This window comes from Polypterus senegalus, chromosome 4 (assembly GCF_016835505.1).
Source record: "Polypterus senegalus isolate Bchr_013 chromosome 4, ASM1683550v1, whole genome shotgun sequence".
Classification (NCBI taxonomy): Eukaryota; Metazoa; Chordata; class Cladistia; order Polypteriformes; family Polypteridae; genus Polypterus; species Polypterus senegalus.
The window spans coordinates 43,420,891-43,436,388 of NC_053157.1; the positions used below are offsets into that span (position 1 = coordinate 43,420,891).

A 15,498-nucleotide genomic window follows, 5' to 3' on the forward strand; every position below is an offset into this window, starting at 1 on the left:
AGACAACTAAGTACAGTGTTACAGCAGTTAATAATATTTAGATCCTTACAGATATACTTCATCACCACTAAAGTATTTGCATACAGTACAAACTAATGAATATGTCAAAATAAACATTTTTTTGTTTGTGCTAAATGTTTTTATGGCTTTAATTTGGAACCAAACTACACAGCAATAGCTGAGACCATATAGTGTAACCGAATACCATTCAAAGGTTCATTTGAAGTGTACCATACTACTATTAAAATCTCTTGCCAGCAGCTACGTGGCTAGAAGATATGCTGCTTAAATGTCTTAATAGGACTCAAAAGCAGGTTACAGTGGTTAATATATGTTGCTACAATGAATGTACAAAGTCTGTAAATAGCTAACCTTCAGTTAGAAAGAAAGATATTTTGTATTTTCACTTTTAAAAATATAGAATGCCTTTTTGTTTGCTGAAGCCTTTTAGCTAGCAAAATCTTTATAAAAAAATAATTATTTAAAATGACAAATGAAGAATGCTGAAATAGTTTTCTTAGTCCTGAAAATAGTGCAAAAAAGAGGATGCTGCTATTTATTAATTCACCAATATTGTTTCCCTTAATTGCAGGATTAATGTATGTGATAGAAACTCAGAAAGTGTTGGATCTGAAAATCAACCTGAATGCTTCCTATGTTATAATTCCACAGACGGGTTTCTATACTTCTTCTGAAAACCTTCTTATCTTAGACCTTGGACATCTGAAAGTAATTGGTTTTATGGCTGTTACCATCTAAGTCTATTAGTATTCATATATTTTTGTTCTTCTGTAGTGCCCTTCACAGAGAAGAGGGAGGTTTAGTCCATTGCAGACTAAGAAGAAATTAATTCAGTAACTGTAAAACATGAATCACCTTGCAGCAAACAGTATTTACACAAATTAATTTTTTCACAGCAAAGTTAATATGATTTAAAAATCATTTAGTTATTTTGACATTCAAGAATCTTAATGCTAGTAAGATGAAGGATAAGACCACCCAGAAAGAGTGGAAATAAAAAGAAAATCCCCTTTCGGTACACATGCAATGGAATTGAGTCATTTTATTAGCCAAGGGCATTTGTTCATACTGGGAATCTGACTTTGTGGTTGCTTAAAGTGGACATATGAATGACATTTACATAACCACAACCTCTGGGGAAAAACATTAAAAAGATTCAAGCAAATTTTAAGTTTGTAGTCCCCACTTTGGGTTCATGATGTTAAAAGTTAAAATATCTCTGGCACAGTCCAGTGCCTGGCCACCTGCAAACTAGCCCAAATAACTCAGTTGATAACAATATACAGTGAATAACTAAATCAAGAGCCCTAAAACAAAGAATGTATAGTAAAGGAATAGGTTTTCGACTTGATATAAATACTGAGAATAAACAAGTGCTTGTTATATTAGCAGGCAAAATATTCTGTGTATTTAAAGGATGTGCATGTTATAGTAACTTTGGTCAGCCTAAACATTGTAAGGAGGCCTACACCCCATTATTTCAGGGTATGCTTTAGAGTGTAGCTGTTAATGTGACCATTCTATTATGTACAATGTTTGCCATTTAAAGGAAAGCCAGTGTATGTTGAAGTGAAAAGTAGGATTGCATATTAACTGATTTCCCTTCAATTTCTTTCTAAAGGTAAAAAGTAAAAGTCGTAAGGATCTTCCTCAGTTATCCATTGGACATAGCAGTATTGAAGACATTATGTCTCGGGCATATGACAGTTTTGACATACAGCTAAGCAGTGTGCAATTACTTTTTAGCAAGCCAGGTAAGTCTTTAACAGGTATGTTAGAATTGTTGGCAATGAAAATCAAATTTTCTGTTTGTTGAATTTGTCAACCTACTAGAATTATGAGAACTTGTTTGTTAATCCTGATATTACTTAACCTAACAATTTCTTGTAGTTCCTTCATATGTTATCCAAGGGGAAACCAAGACAGTTTTTTGTTCAGCAATGACAGATCGGCAGTTTGTCAGGGCTATGTTTTGTGAAAATTAAATCCTAAATATTTTTCATTCACAACACTATATTGAGCTTGTCAATGCATTTGTATTTCATCATGCTACAAATAGTTGAATATTTTGCTGATTTTGTGGGATAGATAATAAAAAAGCCTTGAATATGCACAGGTCTTCAATGACTGGATTTGGTATTCAGCTGCTATATGAAAGTGAGCCTTGTGATAATGGCTTGGGTTTTGGTTTTGGTCTCACAGATGACCAGAATAATACATTTTTATTATATTATTGTAGATTCAGACAAACATTCTGTTTTTCTTCTGTTCCGCTGTTATTGATAGGAAGCATATATAGTAACAGAGATATGTGAGTATATGAAAAAGTTCAGCTTTCATATATTTTAACATTAAGGTTTAGTGAGGCAGATTGCATGGTAGGATTAATTAAATTAAAGGAGTTTAAGTGGAGTTGGTAGCTTAAAGAGAGACTCAAATATTGGATGTGGTACATTTTGCCAGTTTTTATTTAAAACATTTAATTAGATTTTTATGGTACATTAGTAGATCATCACTACTGTAAATACTATGTTTCAAGTATTTTCAATTCTTGTCTTTATTCCTTTGTGACAGATGAACTTCTAAAGATATGATGGGTTTTATTTAGTTGACTTTCTCAGCTTGTTGGTTAGAAGGCTTTTTTCTTCCCCAAAATTGGATCCTCTTTTTTAATTTTAGTTAATTTTCATTTCATTTAAGTTTATTTATTATATTATTGATATTATTGTTATTGGTAGACAAGCTGACTTACAAAGCAAGGAGTTGGTTGGGGCATTTGAATTGTATGCAGTATCATATGTTAAACACAATGCACCACTGCATTTTAATAATAAGTAAAAAGCTTCAAATATCAAACTTTTCAGATCAGAAAAATCAAAGAGTTTGGAAGAGGCTATGCTTATGAACTCCATGCACAACTGAGGAAATTTTTATTTTAATAATTATTGATTTGTATGAAAAAAATAAATTCAAAAGCACAGAGTCTGTAGAATTAAAATCAAAGCAGGCTTAACTGGCCTTAAAGGTCCCTTGTTGAGGAGGATATTTTGCCGTAGTTTTATCAATTTGCCTTTTAAAAATGAAAACCAAGCTTCCAACCACATCTGGGTAAGAATTTAAGAATGTGAACATCTAAACCTGTATTAAACAAAATGGGGAAAAATAATGAATGCTTTTATAGTATATGTGTAATTTAGTGTATTTAAATTAAATCAACATAGAAATTAACAAATTAAATGAAATACATATCAACTTAACATGGTGCAAATGTATCTTTCTAATAGCCAGTGCTGGCAGAAAAAAAACTTTAACCCTAGGGCAATGAATTACAATTAACAGGTTAAGAAAATTTAATGAATAAAGAAACTGTCATTTTAATATATTATTTGGAGGTATTTCAGTGCTTTTTGTATAGTGTGTAAAATGTTTGTGTTTTTTAGTAATCACCATATTTTGATTTAAATGATCTAAATAATATCTATAGGCAGCATAACACTCTGAAATCAGTAAACTGATTCTGAACTGCCCGATTTTTCTGTCAAAATATTTGATATCAAAATTGACCATAAATATCAGTTATTGCACCTCTATGGGTAAATGTAATATAAACAACTCTCCCTTGTTCTGTTCAACAGAGAAATTTGATTATACCTCTACATTGCTTTTAACCTTCAATCCTGTTTGTTTGTCATGTTTTTAATCTTTAAATATTTTCATATGGCATACTGTTACTCAGTTTGTTTTATCACATTTATACTTTTAAAAAAACTTCAATTTCTCAAGCAGTTTTCTTATGATGTAGATGAGAATTGGAAGGAAGCTAGAAATCTGAAAAAATCTTCGCTTCATATTTTGGAACCATTAGATCTGAAAGTTGAGTTTAGCAGAGCAATGGTTGCAACAGATTCACGAATGCCAAAGTAAGTGAACTTACAGGGTTAATAAAATGAAGGACAGATTTAACATCAACATTTAAAATATTTTGATTTTATTAAGCCTCCAGTAGCCTTAGCTTTGTAAAATAAAATGTGGAATTAAAAAAATAAGAAAATACTCTTATATTAGAAACTGGTTAAAGAGTTGTAATAATTTCTGTAATCTTTACTCTATGTATTGTTTATTATATGTATTAGAATTTTTTTGTTATGAGTGTGATCATCAATAAGATATAAAAACATGTCTTACTGTTTCTGTAGTTATTTAAATAAATATGTAACTATGCCATTTAAACAGGTTTAAGGCTTTTGGGGAGCTTCCTTTGCTATCTTTTTGCATATCTGATGAAAAACTAAGAGGAACACTTGCATTAATAGATAGCATCCCACTGGCAAGCAGCTCTCCTCCGGTTTCCCAACCCCAGAATACTCCACAGGTAAATCATTAAACCCACATAATAATTTTGGTTTCCATCTGCTTAGTAGATATATCATTTTTAAGAAGTATTTCTTATTATGCTCCTTTTAAGTATGTATTATTAAATGAGTGTAAACTGTCCCGTCATTTTGCACTTCCTGGCTGGGTCAAAACATTCCATGTTTTTACAAGGCATTTCATTTTTTTGATTGAAGAAAAAAGTGCGGCTTATAAACAAAAAAAAAGATTTGCCAGCTATGTCCAATCAATCTGTGCAGATGTTTCACACTTTTTTTCTTCCATCAAAACAAAAGAAACACCCTGTACACGGTAATACATCTGTTGTTATTATTTCACAGATTTGTTTTGACTCCCACCAATCCACGTGGCTAATTCATCCCACACCGGTTCCTTTACATGGACTTGGTTATCGTTCTGTCTGTGTCTTTTGATGTTTGAGGCACAGTGGTGCAATACTTAGCATTGCTGCCTCACTGCTCTGCTCACATTTTTAGCAAAAAAATAATCATTGAGAGAATAAAACTGAATAATAATAAAAAAAGTAAAGAGCTAACTTTTTCAAATAGCCAAAATTTACACCGGGCGTTACAGACTCAAATCAAATGAATGTTTTTATTATATTATAGAAATAATAATAATAGCAGCTCACTACTCAAAATGTGAAGCGCCGGGGATTAAACTGGCAACTTTCTGCAATAAGGCAGCAGCTCTTACCGCTGTACCATCCAGGAACACATATTAGTTTTCTGTTGATTGACATTTGTTTTTTTTTTTTTTGTTTACTTTGGTTATATTCTTGAATTAAAGCGCACGTGTTTATTTGATATTTGGACCAAAGTTTTCACACATTATACACTTCACGTCATTATTAGTATAACATGGAAAAAGTTTCTTCTTTAGGAATGTGTTCAGCATTTCTTGCCTCACATTTCCTTTTATCGTACACTTACCCAGATCTTTGTAGACACGGAACACACATTAAAATACATGTATTCCAAATAATGATATACTGTATTATTTACCCTATACAACTCCAGGCACCTCACAAGCAGATAAGGAGCCGTGGCTTGAGCTGGGAGAACTTTTTGCTTGAGTTGAACTCCGTCAAGAGGGGGGATGGGATAGCAGGCTGCTTGCTGCTTTTGCTGATTGACACATTTGCAAAACAAAAGACGATGATGGAAAGGTGTGAAGCAATTTAACGCGGGCTGGGATTATGAGTTTTTACATAGGCTTCAGGGATTCTAGGGTTAATAGAAAACTGAAATTATGTTAAATGTAAGTAATAATAAAATACAGTATACTGTGTTTTTTAACTTTTCCAGCTGTGGTTTGGGCTGATGCAATTTTAAGTAAAATCACATATATTTAACCTGAGTAAATTTTTCTCATGTCTTTGATTTTTTTTTTTTCAGGTTTTGAAGTACCCTGTTACCATGACACCTCAGCTGGAATTGCATAGAAAATCATTAACTGATCTACGATCATCAATTGTTTTTGAATCAGGTTAGTCATGATTACTAATTTACTTGGCTTTATTTGACCTTTCTTAGTATTATTTTCTATTCAATCAGTCTAGAATTCCAAAGAACTCAAAAACTATTTTGATATCTGATAATTTAAATGTGTGATATTTATAATGACTTTATGACTGCTTGTAATAGTAAACTGTTTATACCTATGATTAGATGGATTTCTGTTTCTTTCTTTAACCACATTCCAGTTGCTTACCAGTTTTGTATAATTTAGTGTACCCATATTAGAGTATGATTAGAAGGTCCTTCATCAACTAAAAAGGTTTCTGCTCAAATGTAATATTTTGGATATGTCTATCTTATTCTTCTTTTTTTGGCTGTTTTTGTTAGGAGTCGCCACAGTGGAAAATCTGTTTCTATATGTTCCTGTCCTCTGCATCTTGCTCGGTCATACCCACCACCTGCATATCCTCTCTCACCACATCCATAACTCTCCTCATAGTCCTTCCTCTTTTGTTCTTTCTTGCCATCTTTCAATATACCCAGCATCTCTCCTCTGCACATGTCCAAAACAATGCAGTCCCACCTCTCTGGCTTTGTCTCCAAACCATCCAACCTAAACGGACCATTTAATGTACTCATTCTTAAACTTGTCCATCCTTGTCACACGCAATGCAAATATTAACATCTTTAACTCTGACACCTCCAACTCTGTCTCCTGTGTTTTTGTCAGTGCCACCGTCTCCAACCCATATAACATAGCTGGTCTCAGTACTGTCTTGTAGATATTCCCTTTTCACTCTTTCTGGTACCCGTCTGTTACAAATCACTCTTGACGCTCTTCTCCACCCACTCCACCATGCCTGTACTCTCTCGCCTCTCTTCCACACTCCCTTTCCCTCTGTACTGTTGATTCCAAGTATTTAAACTCCTCCACCTTTGCCAGCTCTTCTTCTTGCATCATCACCATTCCTTTGACCTGCCTTTCATTCACACACATGTATTCTGTCTCGGTCCTACTGACCTTCATTCCTCTCCTCTCTAGAGCATATCTCCACCTCTTTAGGGTCTTCTCATGCTGTTTCCTACTCTCGTTACATCCTCAAACATCATAGTCCAAGGAGATTCCTGTCTAATCTCTGTCAAATAAGAAAGGGTCCAGAGCTGATCCCTGATTTAATCCCACCTCCATCTTAAACACTTCCGTCACTCCTACTGCAGGCCTCACCACTTTCACACTTAGTTCGCACATGTCCTGTACTACTCTTACATCCAGTAGTATGAAAAAGTTTGGGAACTCCTCTCAGCTGGCATAATAATGTACTCTATTTTCAACAAAAAAGATAACAGTGGTATGTCTTTCATTTCCTAGGAACATCTGAGTACTGGGGTGTTTTCCAAACAAAGATTTTTAGTAAAGCAATACTGTATTTAGTTATATGAAATTAAATCAAATGTGAAAAACTGGCTGTGCAAAAATTTGGGTATCCTTATAATTTTGCAGATTTGAATGCATGTAACTGCTCAATACTGATTACTTGCAACACCAAATTGGTTGGATTAGCTCGTTCATCCTTGAACTTCATAGACAGGTGTGTCCAATCATGAGAAAAGGTATTTAAGGTGGTCAATTGCAAGTTCTGCTTCCCTTTGACTCTCCTCTGAAGAGTGACAGCATGGAATCCTCAAAGCAACTCTCAAAAGATCTGAAAACAAAGATTGTTCAGTATCATGGTTTAGGGGAAGGCTACAAAAAGCTATCACAGAGGTTTAAACTGTCAATTTCAACTGTAAGAAATGTAATCGGGAAATGGAAGGCCACAGGCACAGTTGCTGTTAAACCCCCAGGTCTGGCAGGCCAAGAAAAATACAGGAGCAGCATATGTGCTGGATTGTGAGAATGGTTACAGACAACTCTATGTATAGCCTTTGCCAACTCTGTCTTCACCATACACCTTATCTATTTGCACTTCTGTCTACCTTTTTCATCTCTCTGACTGTCCCACTTCTTCTTTGTTAACCTCTTCCTCTGTATACTCTCTTGTACTTCCCCATTCCACCACCAGGTTTCTTTGTCCTTCTTCCTCTGTCTAGATGTCTCACCAAGCACCCTTCTAGCCCTCTACCTTACCACTTCTGCTGTAGTTGCCCAGCTATCTGTTATCTCTTCACTGTCACCTAGTGCCTGTCTTACCTTCTCCCTGAATTACACCTTACAGTCTTCCTTTTTCAACTTCCACCATTTGATCCTTGGCTCATCTCTTCTTGATCTCCAATGTCATTTTACAGACCACTATCCTATGCTGCCTTTACACTTTCCCTTGCGACCACTTTGCAGTCTCCAATCTCCTTCAGAGGCCCACCTGTATAAAGGATACAATCCACCTGTGAGCATTTTCCTACACTCTTGTAGATCCCCCTTTATTCCTCCATGTTCTTAAAATATGTATTCACCACAGCCATGTCCATCCTTTTCACAAAAACCATCTAACCTTCTTCATTCCTCTCCTTAACACCATACCTACACATCACCTCCTCATCCCTTCTGGTTCCTTCCGCAACATGTCCATTGAAATCCACTCCAGTCACCACTCTCTCTCTCTCTCTACATTGGGTGCACTCTTCACCACTTTATCTAACTCACTCCAAAAATCTTTTTCATCCATCACACACCCATGGGGCATATACACAAATAACATTAATAATCACACCTTCATTTTCCTGCTTCATAATCAACACTCGTTTGACACTCTTTAAACCTCCAAAACATTCTTGACATACTTCAGGATAACCCCTACTCCATTTCTCCTCCCATCCACACAATGGTAGACAATTTGAACCCACCTCTGATGCACCTGGCCTTACTTCTCTTCCATCCTTGTATTCATCATATCGGTTAACTCCCTCCCTTTACCAGTCATACTGCCAACATTCAATGTTCCTACCCTCACTTCCACTCTCCTAACCTCCCTTCTTTCTTCCTCCCCCTATACACGTCTTCTCCTTCCACCAACAGTTGCCCATTTTCCTCCAGCACCCTGTTGGCGAACAGTACTGGTGGTAGCCATTGTTAACCCAGGCCTCAACCGATCCTGTATGGAAATCTGCTTTGTTGTACGCATATTGATCTGAGAAAATTTTTTACAATAAATGACTTTCCTGATGTAATCCTCCCCGCTTATCTGGGCTTGTGACCGTCACAAAGAAACACACTAGTTTATGCATCCCTTGTGGCTTGGTTATTTTAGCTATGTCTATAACAAATTGTATACAATAATAATCACCTAAGTAATTTTGTTAAAACATGAAAGATTTTTATGCAAATTTCCCAATACTTTCACTCGTAGAATCAGAAGAAGAATTTTATGATGCTCCAAGTTCACCTGTAGAAGATCTGCCCTTTTTTGATGCTAAAACTGCTTCTTTGGACAGATCAAATTCAATTAAAAGAAAGCAGCTAAAGAAGCAGGAATCCATAAAAAATATGACAAGTTTACAAATGAGATTTGAAATAAATGTGGTAAGCAAAGATCATCTATATGATTTATTTCAGTTAACAAAAATGTTTGTAATGGTTTTTCTATATTTTTAGGCAAAGCCACTATTTAATTTCTTTTCATTCAGGTATCTACATTTTTTTCTCTTTGGAACAGGTTTCAATACAGTTGTCTCGTCTTTCTGGCAATACTGAGATTACAGTTCTACAACTCGAAATTGAAGGGTTAGGTACAGAGCTGAACTTGCGTACTTTTGATATGACATCAAATACGTTCTTAAAGGAAATTTGTTTAAAATGCCCTGAATACATGGGTGAGTTTATTTCATTTGTCAAAAAATGTATTCATTCCAGTTTTTTTCATCATTGTTAAAAGCACTATGGCTGTTTTTTGTTTTCTTATGAAGTGAAAATAAAGAAATCATTTAAACATAAGAGAGTAGAGGATACTAGAATGGCAAATTTTCAAGGGCATTAGATACTTGGTTGGGACTCCAACTTATAAAATGCCTTTTTTCCCTACTGGAGTGGTTGTCTACTCTTGAGGCAAAATCGGACAAAAACCCAGGCATGCATGGATTTATTTATTTTTTCAAGTAGACATTTAACCAATGCAAATGAACAAAATCAAATACGAATTTTAACTCAAATCTGTATATAATGAGTAGTTTTCCATGTAAATGTGGCAACCAGCACTATCCCAAGTTTTTTTTTTTTTTTTTTTAGTAAAATGTTTGTGCAAATACTTCAGAGATTAGTGGTTGGGTTATTACATACAGAGATTAGTGGTTGGGTTATTACATACAGTCTCCTCCACAACTATTGGCAACCCTATAAAACATGAATTTAAAATGTTATCAAAAATTCACTATTTTGTTAATTAACTTAATCTCAAACTGAAAAAGGAGAGAAATCCTACATTTAATTGAAGTATTTTTTTTAGTGGGGGGAAAAAATCCCTCATTGTGAAACTATTTTGGACAAAACCAAATGTACTCTGATTATTGGCACACCTAGAAATTCTTAAGAGTATAATGTATCTGAATCATTTTTTTTCATTTATATTTTGCTTTTTTAAGTTTATTGGATTGTGTATGAACTTTCAAGGAGTAATCCATGACCTCATGTTTCACCGAGGTATAAATGTGAGATAGCACAGAGGCAAAATTCCCTTATTTATTCATCAGCATTGGAAAGTTAAGAGAACATACAATTCAAATGAAGGAAAAGCGTTTTGACTTTATAAGTCAAGAAATGGCTATAAGTAAATAGTTGCTTTCTTGAAAATGCCTATATTTATAGTTAGGACAATAATTAAAAAGTTAAAATCAAATGTAACTGTTACCAACTTGCCGGGAAAAGGACCCACATTTATTTTACCACCACACACAATTGGATGGGAAACGAGGTAAAAAGATCCTGAATGATCACTGTTGGAGAAATACAGAGAAAAAGTAGCACCTCTTCAGGTGTGGCAGAAAAGTAATGAGACTGATTTTTTATTTACCAAAGTTTTTATTTTTTTCAAACATCAATGTTATCCCCTTCAAAGTAGTTCCTTTGGGCAGCTTCACACCGATGGAGACGTTGTTCCCACTGTTGGTAGCAGCGCTGGAAGTCTTCAACCGGTATGGTCTTCAGCATGTCCGTTACACTCTTTTTGGATGTTTTCTAAAGTCCGAAATGTCGTCCTTTGAGGACATTTTTCAGTTTAGGAAAAAGGAAAAAGTCACACGGACTGAGGTCAGGTGAATAAGGGGGCTGGGGAACCACAGGAATGCCTTTTGAGGTCAAAAATTCTGTTATGGAGAGGGCAGTTTTTTGGCACCATTTTGGCACAGACCTTTCGCATGTGCAAATGTTCAGTCAAAATCTGATGAACGGTAAATCTGTTCAAATTTAATTGTTCACTCAACATTCTTAATGTTAAACGACGGTCTGATCTCACAAGAGTGTTCACACGTTCGATGTTTTCATTGGTTTTCGAAGTTGAAGTCCTCCCGGCCTGAACGGTGTTCATCTTCAATGTGTTTTCTGCCTTCCAAAAATGATTTGTGCCAGCGAAAAACTTGAGCTCGGGATAAAGAATGTTCCCCATAGGCTTGTTTTAACTTTTCAAACGTCACACTTGCCGTTTAATGGCACAACGTTGCTCCAAATTCCGCTGTTCCATTTTGCGTGACGCACAACCAAAAACACAACTTCGCTAATTGCAGTCACAAAAATCACGTAGTTAACGGAAGGAGTTGAAACTCGCACTGAGCTATGGGAGAGTACTGATACACGTGCTCTATCAAGGACAACAGCGCAGCGTTGCCAGATCGCTTGCAGTGTTGCCAGTCTCATTACTTTTCTGCCACCTGTATTACCAGATACCACCTCTGCGCCAACAGATTATTTAGAAGGCATACCACAAAAAGGTCTCTCCTGTTGTTTCACCACAAACAAAGCATCTGGAGATTTGCTAAACGCTGCTGGAACTTTGATTACAACCATGGTCTATGGTCAGACGAAATTAAAATTGAGTTTTTTAGCAACAAACACTCAAGGGGTGTGTGGTGTGAAAGGATAACTACACCACAAAGTAACTGATTCCCACCATCAAGTTTGGTGGAGTTTCTGTGATGTTTTGGGGCTGATTTTGCTCCAATGACCCTGGGGACCTCCTGTAGGGTACATAGCATCATGGAATCCACAAAATACCAGGAGATTTTAAATTTAAGTCTGACAATGATACAAAACTTATGTCCAAATCAACACAAAAATGGTTAAAGGAGCACAGAATAAATCTTATGTCAAGGCACCGTTGAGACCCTGTGGGATGAGCTATAGAGGAACTAGTACCCTGGATGATATTAAAAGATTCTGTAAAGAGGAAGGTCTCAGATTTCCTGCTCTATATTCTCCAGCCTTATAAGATAGTATAGGAGGAGTCTCAGTGCTGTTTTATTGCCAGAGGGAGGTTATACAAAGAACAACAAAATTATTTCTTCTATAGCATAAGATTACACAAGGAATGACTCAATGCAGTGCTTTAATGGGCACTGTTTTTGACAGGCCCCCAAAGTGTTAAGTGGAAGGATACTAATAATTGTGGAAAGTGGTTTTGTTAAAAATTGTATGTTCTTGATGAGGAATTACTTTTTTCTCAGAATAAATGTTAACATTAAAATCCCTGAAACCTACGAAAACAATTTGTAATCCCTGCACACCTTAAATTCCTTCGCACCTCTCCATCAGCGTCTTTTGTTTTGTAAATGTGTCGATCAGCACAAACAACAAAGCCTTCTATCCTGCTATACAGGAAGCTCTGCAGTCTACTTGCAACTTTACACTTTATGAAGATAAGTAAATAGGTACATAACATTCAATCTGGCTTTTATAGCAAGTAACATATAAATGTTTTTATATAAAGATCATCACAAAACAATCACAAACAGGACTTTGCATGATATCTTGGCGAGTTCTGTAAGCGCCGCTTTTTCTTTGAAGGACATGCATGTGGTGTGATTGACTGGCAGGACAATGCCTGACCTGTTGCTTCATCCAAGCAGTGTCATCTTTCGCCTTTTTAACTGCTGCAGCTGCGTTGTTCTTATGTGTGATGTTTCTTGTGGGGAGTGCTTCTGTTCTTTTTCTATAGTGTAGAACCCTCATCCTCATTTGAGTTCACCTCTGTTGTAGCACGTCTTTATTTGAAAACAGCATTGTCATATCAGGGGTAGCGTGAACATGACTGAGAGAATAAAACTGAATAAAAAAAAAAACGCTAACCATTACAAGTACCATAAATTTACACCAGCTGTTACAGACTCAAATCAAATGTATGTTTTTACTCTATAATAATAACAATAAGAGCAGCTCAATACTCAAAACAGATGAGCTCGGAATTGAAACGGCAACCTGTTGATTTCAAGTCGGCAGTTCTTGCTGCTGCACCACCCAATAATCCAGTCAATTTTGGATTTTTGGCTGTGTTGTTTGGTACTTTTTGGTCTTTTAGTTTCAACCTCTGTCTGTTTCAGACTTTGCCTTTTCTTTTCCTCTACTAATTAATCTCAGAATTAGCCTCCAGGCTAGCCTTTTTCCATCATGGGCATAATAACCAGTGTGTCAGCAAAACTGATGGTGTAATGCCAGTCACTACTGTGTACTGGTGTATTTAAACTGATTTCAGACCTTCACACTTTGCCTTGTAACTGATTCTTTGATTCAATTTTGTGAATTTTTTTTAACACTTTTAGTGCTTATTCGTTGACGTGATCTGATATATTAATTTAGTTTACTGTTTGCTTTTACATTTTAGATGTTTTTCTCTTGATTTTTACTTTTTGCATGCTTATTCCTTTATCCCAACTGTTAAAGTTTAAAGTAAGAAGTGATTTGTGACATTTGGAGTACAAGGTGCACATGCTCACAATTGGATAGATGATTTATTCATGCATATGCGAATCAAAGTGGCAGCAAGTTGTAGTTCTGTGTTTACCGGCTTGACAGGCTGGTTTTATGGATGGTCACAAAGTATGCAATAGACAAATTACAGTATAAAAAATCAGACTCATCCTTTCAAAGAACCTTCTATATGATCATTTGGAAGCAATGCACATTTTAGAGGTCAAAGTTTTCCTCTGTGTTATCTATTAAGTAATTCTGTTTTAACTTTTGTCGTGACACTATTGAGGTTTAGATATGTTTTGATTGTGACAGTGTAGAATTATGTTGTGCCATTCATCCAGAATACATATAAATAAACAGGGAAACATCAACAAATTCACTATACTTGTAAAATGTAAATGGTTAATGATCCATTTTAGGCTCCGATATACTTTATTTCTTAACCTTATGATAACAGCTGATCTGTTTCAGCTGTCTTTCTTTTTTCCCCTTTAAGAGATGATGCCCTCACTTCCACAAAAAATAATGCTTCCTGTATTTAGCAACAGGCTGTCGGTACTCCTGATTAGTATTTTGTTACTGTTTTTACTGTCTTCCAATATAAATCTCCTGGTTTCCCGGAAAAGACTGGTCTTCAGTATCACTTCCATAACAGTGGTAGAGCCAAAACTGTATTCATATCCATTTAAGTATAAATATTTTAGTCTTCTAGACATACCTCTCCTAGTGAGTTTAAAGGACCATGCTCCAAGACCTGCCTCACTACTGCCTCCCCTTATGTAAAGTTGCATGTACTAAACTCTTTCTGACTGAGCATTATTGCAACACCCTGCTGTGAGGAATGACAAAAAAAATGTCCTATGCAAATTGCTGAAATCTTCGAGGCAAAAGTACAATGGATCTTATATTAGGGGTTTCTGACCAGTGCACAGAGCTGTCCAACTCTGTAACTCAGCTTTATCTCCTGGTATAGAGCTTACTGATACTCGGACATTTTTGTGAAATTAACAATTATATAACATGAATTAAAAATTACAGAATTTTTATTTAGCTAGATGGTTACATACACTTTGTCACAAAGCTATATACTATGATTGAGGTGTATTTAACATTTTTCTGTTCTTTTATTTGTGATTCACATTTTGATGATCAGAAAGTAGATGTGCAAAAAGCAAGAGTGATATCTCTTAATGCTCCTTAATTGTTGAACAGCTTCCTTTTATCTTATTAGATACCGAGGAAAAACCTGTTCAGATAATTACTACCCTAGACAACACAGAAGAAGACCTGCTTACTCTAGAGTATATAAAGGTATTAAATTTTATGCTGACAAGTAATTAGTGTCTTTTCCAGTACAGTATGTGTAAATCGACTGATGTATGTCTTTATAAATCAGGTCTTTATTTTTCCAAGCTAAGAATTTCAAATTTGCATGTGCAATATACTGTATGTAGATTACTTTATCAAGGCAAACAATTTTACTTCATTTTTCAATAGATTTATACAGCTTTCCTCTGTTTGATTCAAAATTAGACTTTTAATATAGTTTTGAGTTTGTAAAAAGAAAACTAGTTGTTTGATCATATGAGCTAAGGTACTAGCATAAAATATGTAAACAATTACAATGTCTCCTTCACATAGTGGTAGACATTTAAGTATGTAATGATGAACATGCATATTAACTTTGTGAAGATATTGCACTATTTTAGTGTTTTTTCATATTTTTCCCCTATCTAT

At 35.3% G+C, this 15,498-nt stretch overlaps 1 protein-coding gene across 3 annotated transcripts in view; it reads left to right on the top strand.

Annotated features, from left to right (window-relative positions):
• Positions 1 to 15,498, top strand: part of vps13a (vacuolar protein sorting 13 homolog A) — a 268,114-nt gene that overhangs the window by 108,235 nt on the left and 144,381 nt on the right. For all 3 annotated transcript variants that reach the window (XM_039750560.1, XM_039750562.1, XM_039750561.1), the window contains exons 20-27: positions 593 to 729; positions 1,643 to 1,775; positions 3,824 to 3,941; positions 4,255 to 4,393; positions 5,811 to 5,901; positions 9,218 to 9,390; positions 9,524 to 9,680; positions 14,993 to 15,072. In XM_039750560.1, coding sequence (XP_039606494.1) covers positions 593 to 729; positions 1,643 to 1,775; positions 3,824 to 3,941; positions 4,255 to 4,393; positions 5,811 to 5,901; positions 9,218 to 9,390; positions 9,524 to 9,680; positions 14,993 to 15,072 — 1,028 coding nt within the window. The remainder of the gene's footprint in view (positions 1 to 592; positions 730 to 1,642; positions 1,776 to 3,823; positions 3,942 to 4,254; positions 4,394 to 5,810; positions 5,902 to 9,217; positions 9,391 to 9,523; positions 9,681 to 14,992; positions 15,073 to 15,498) is intronic.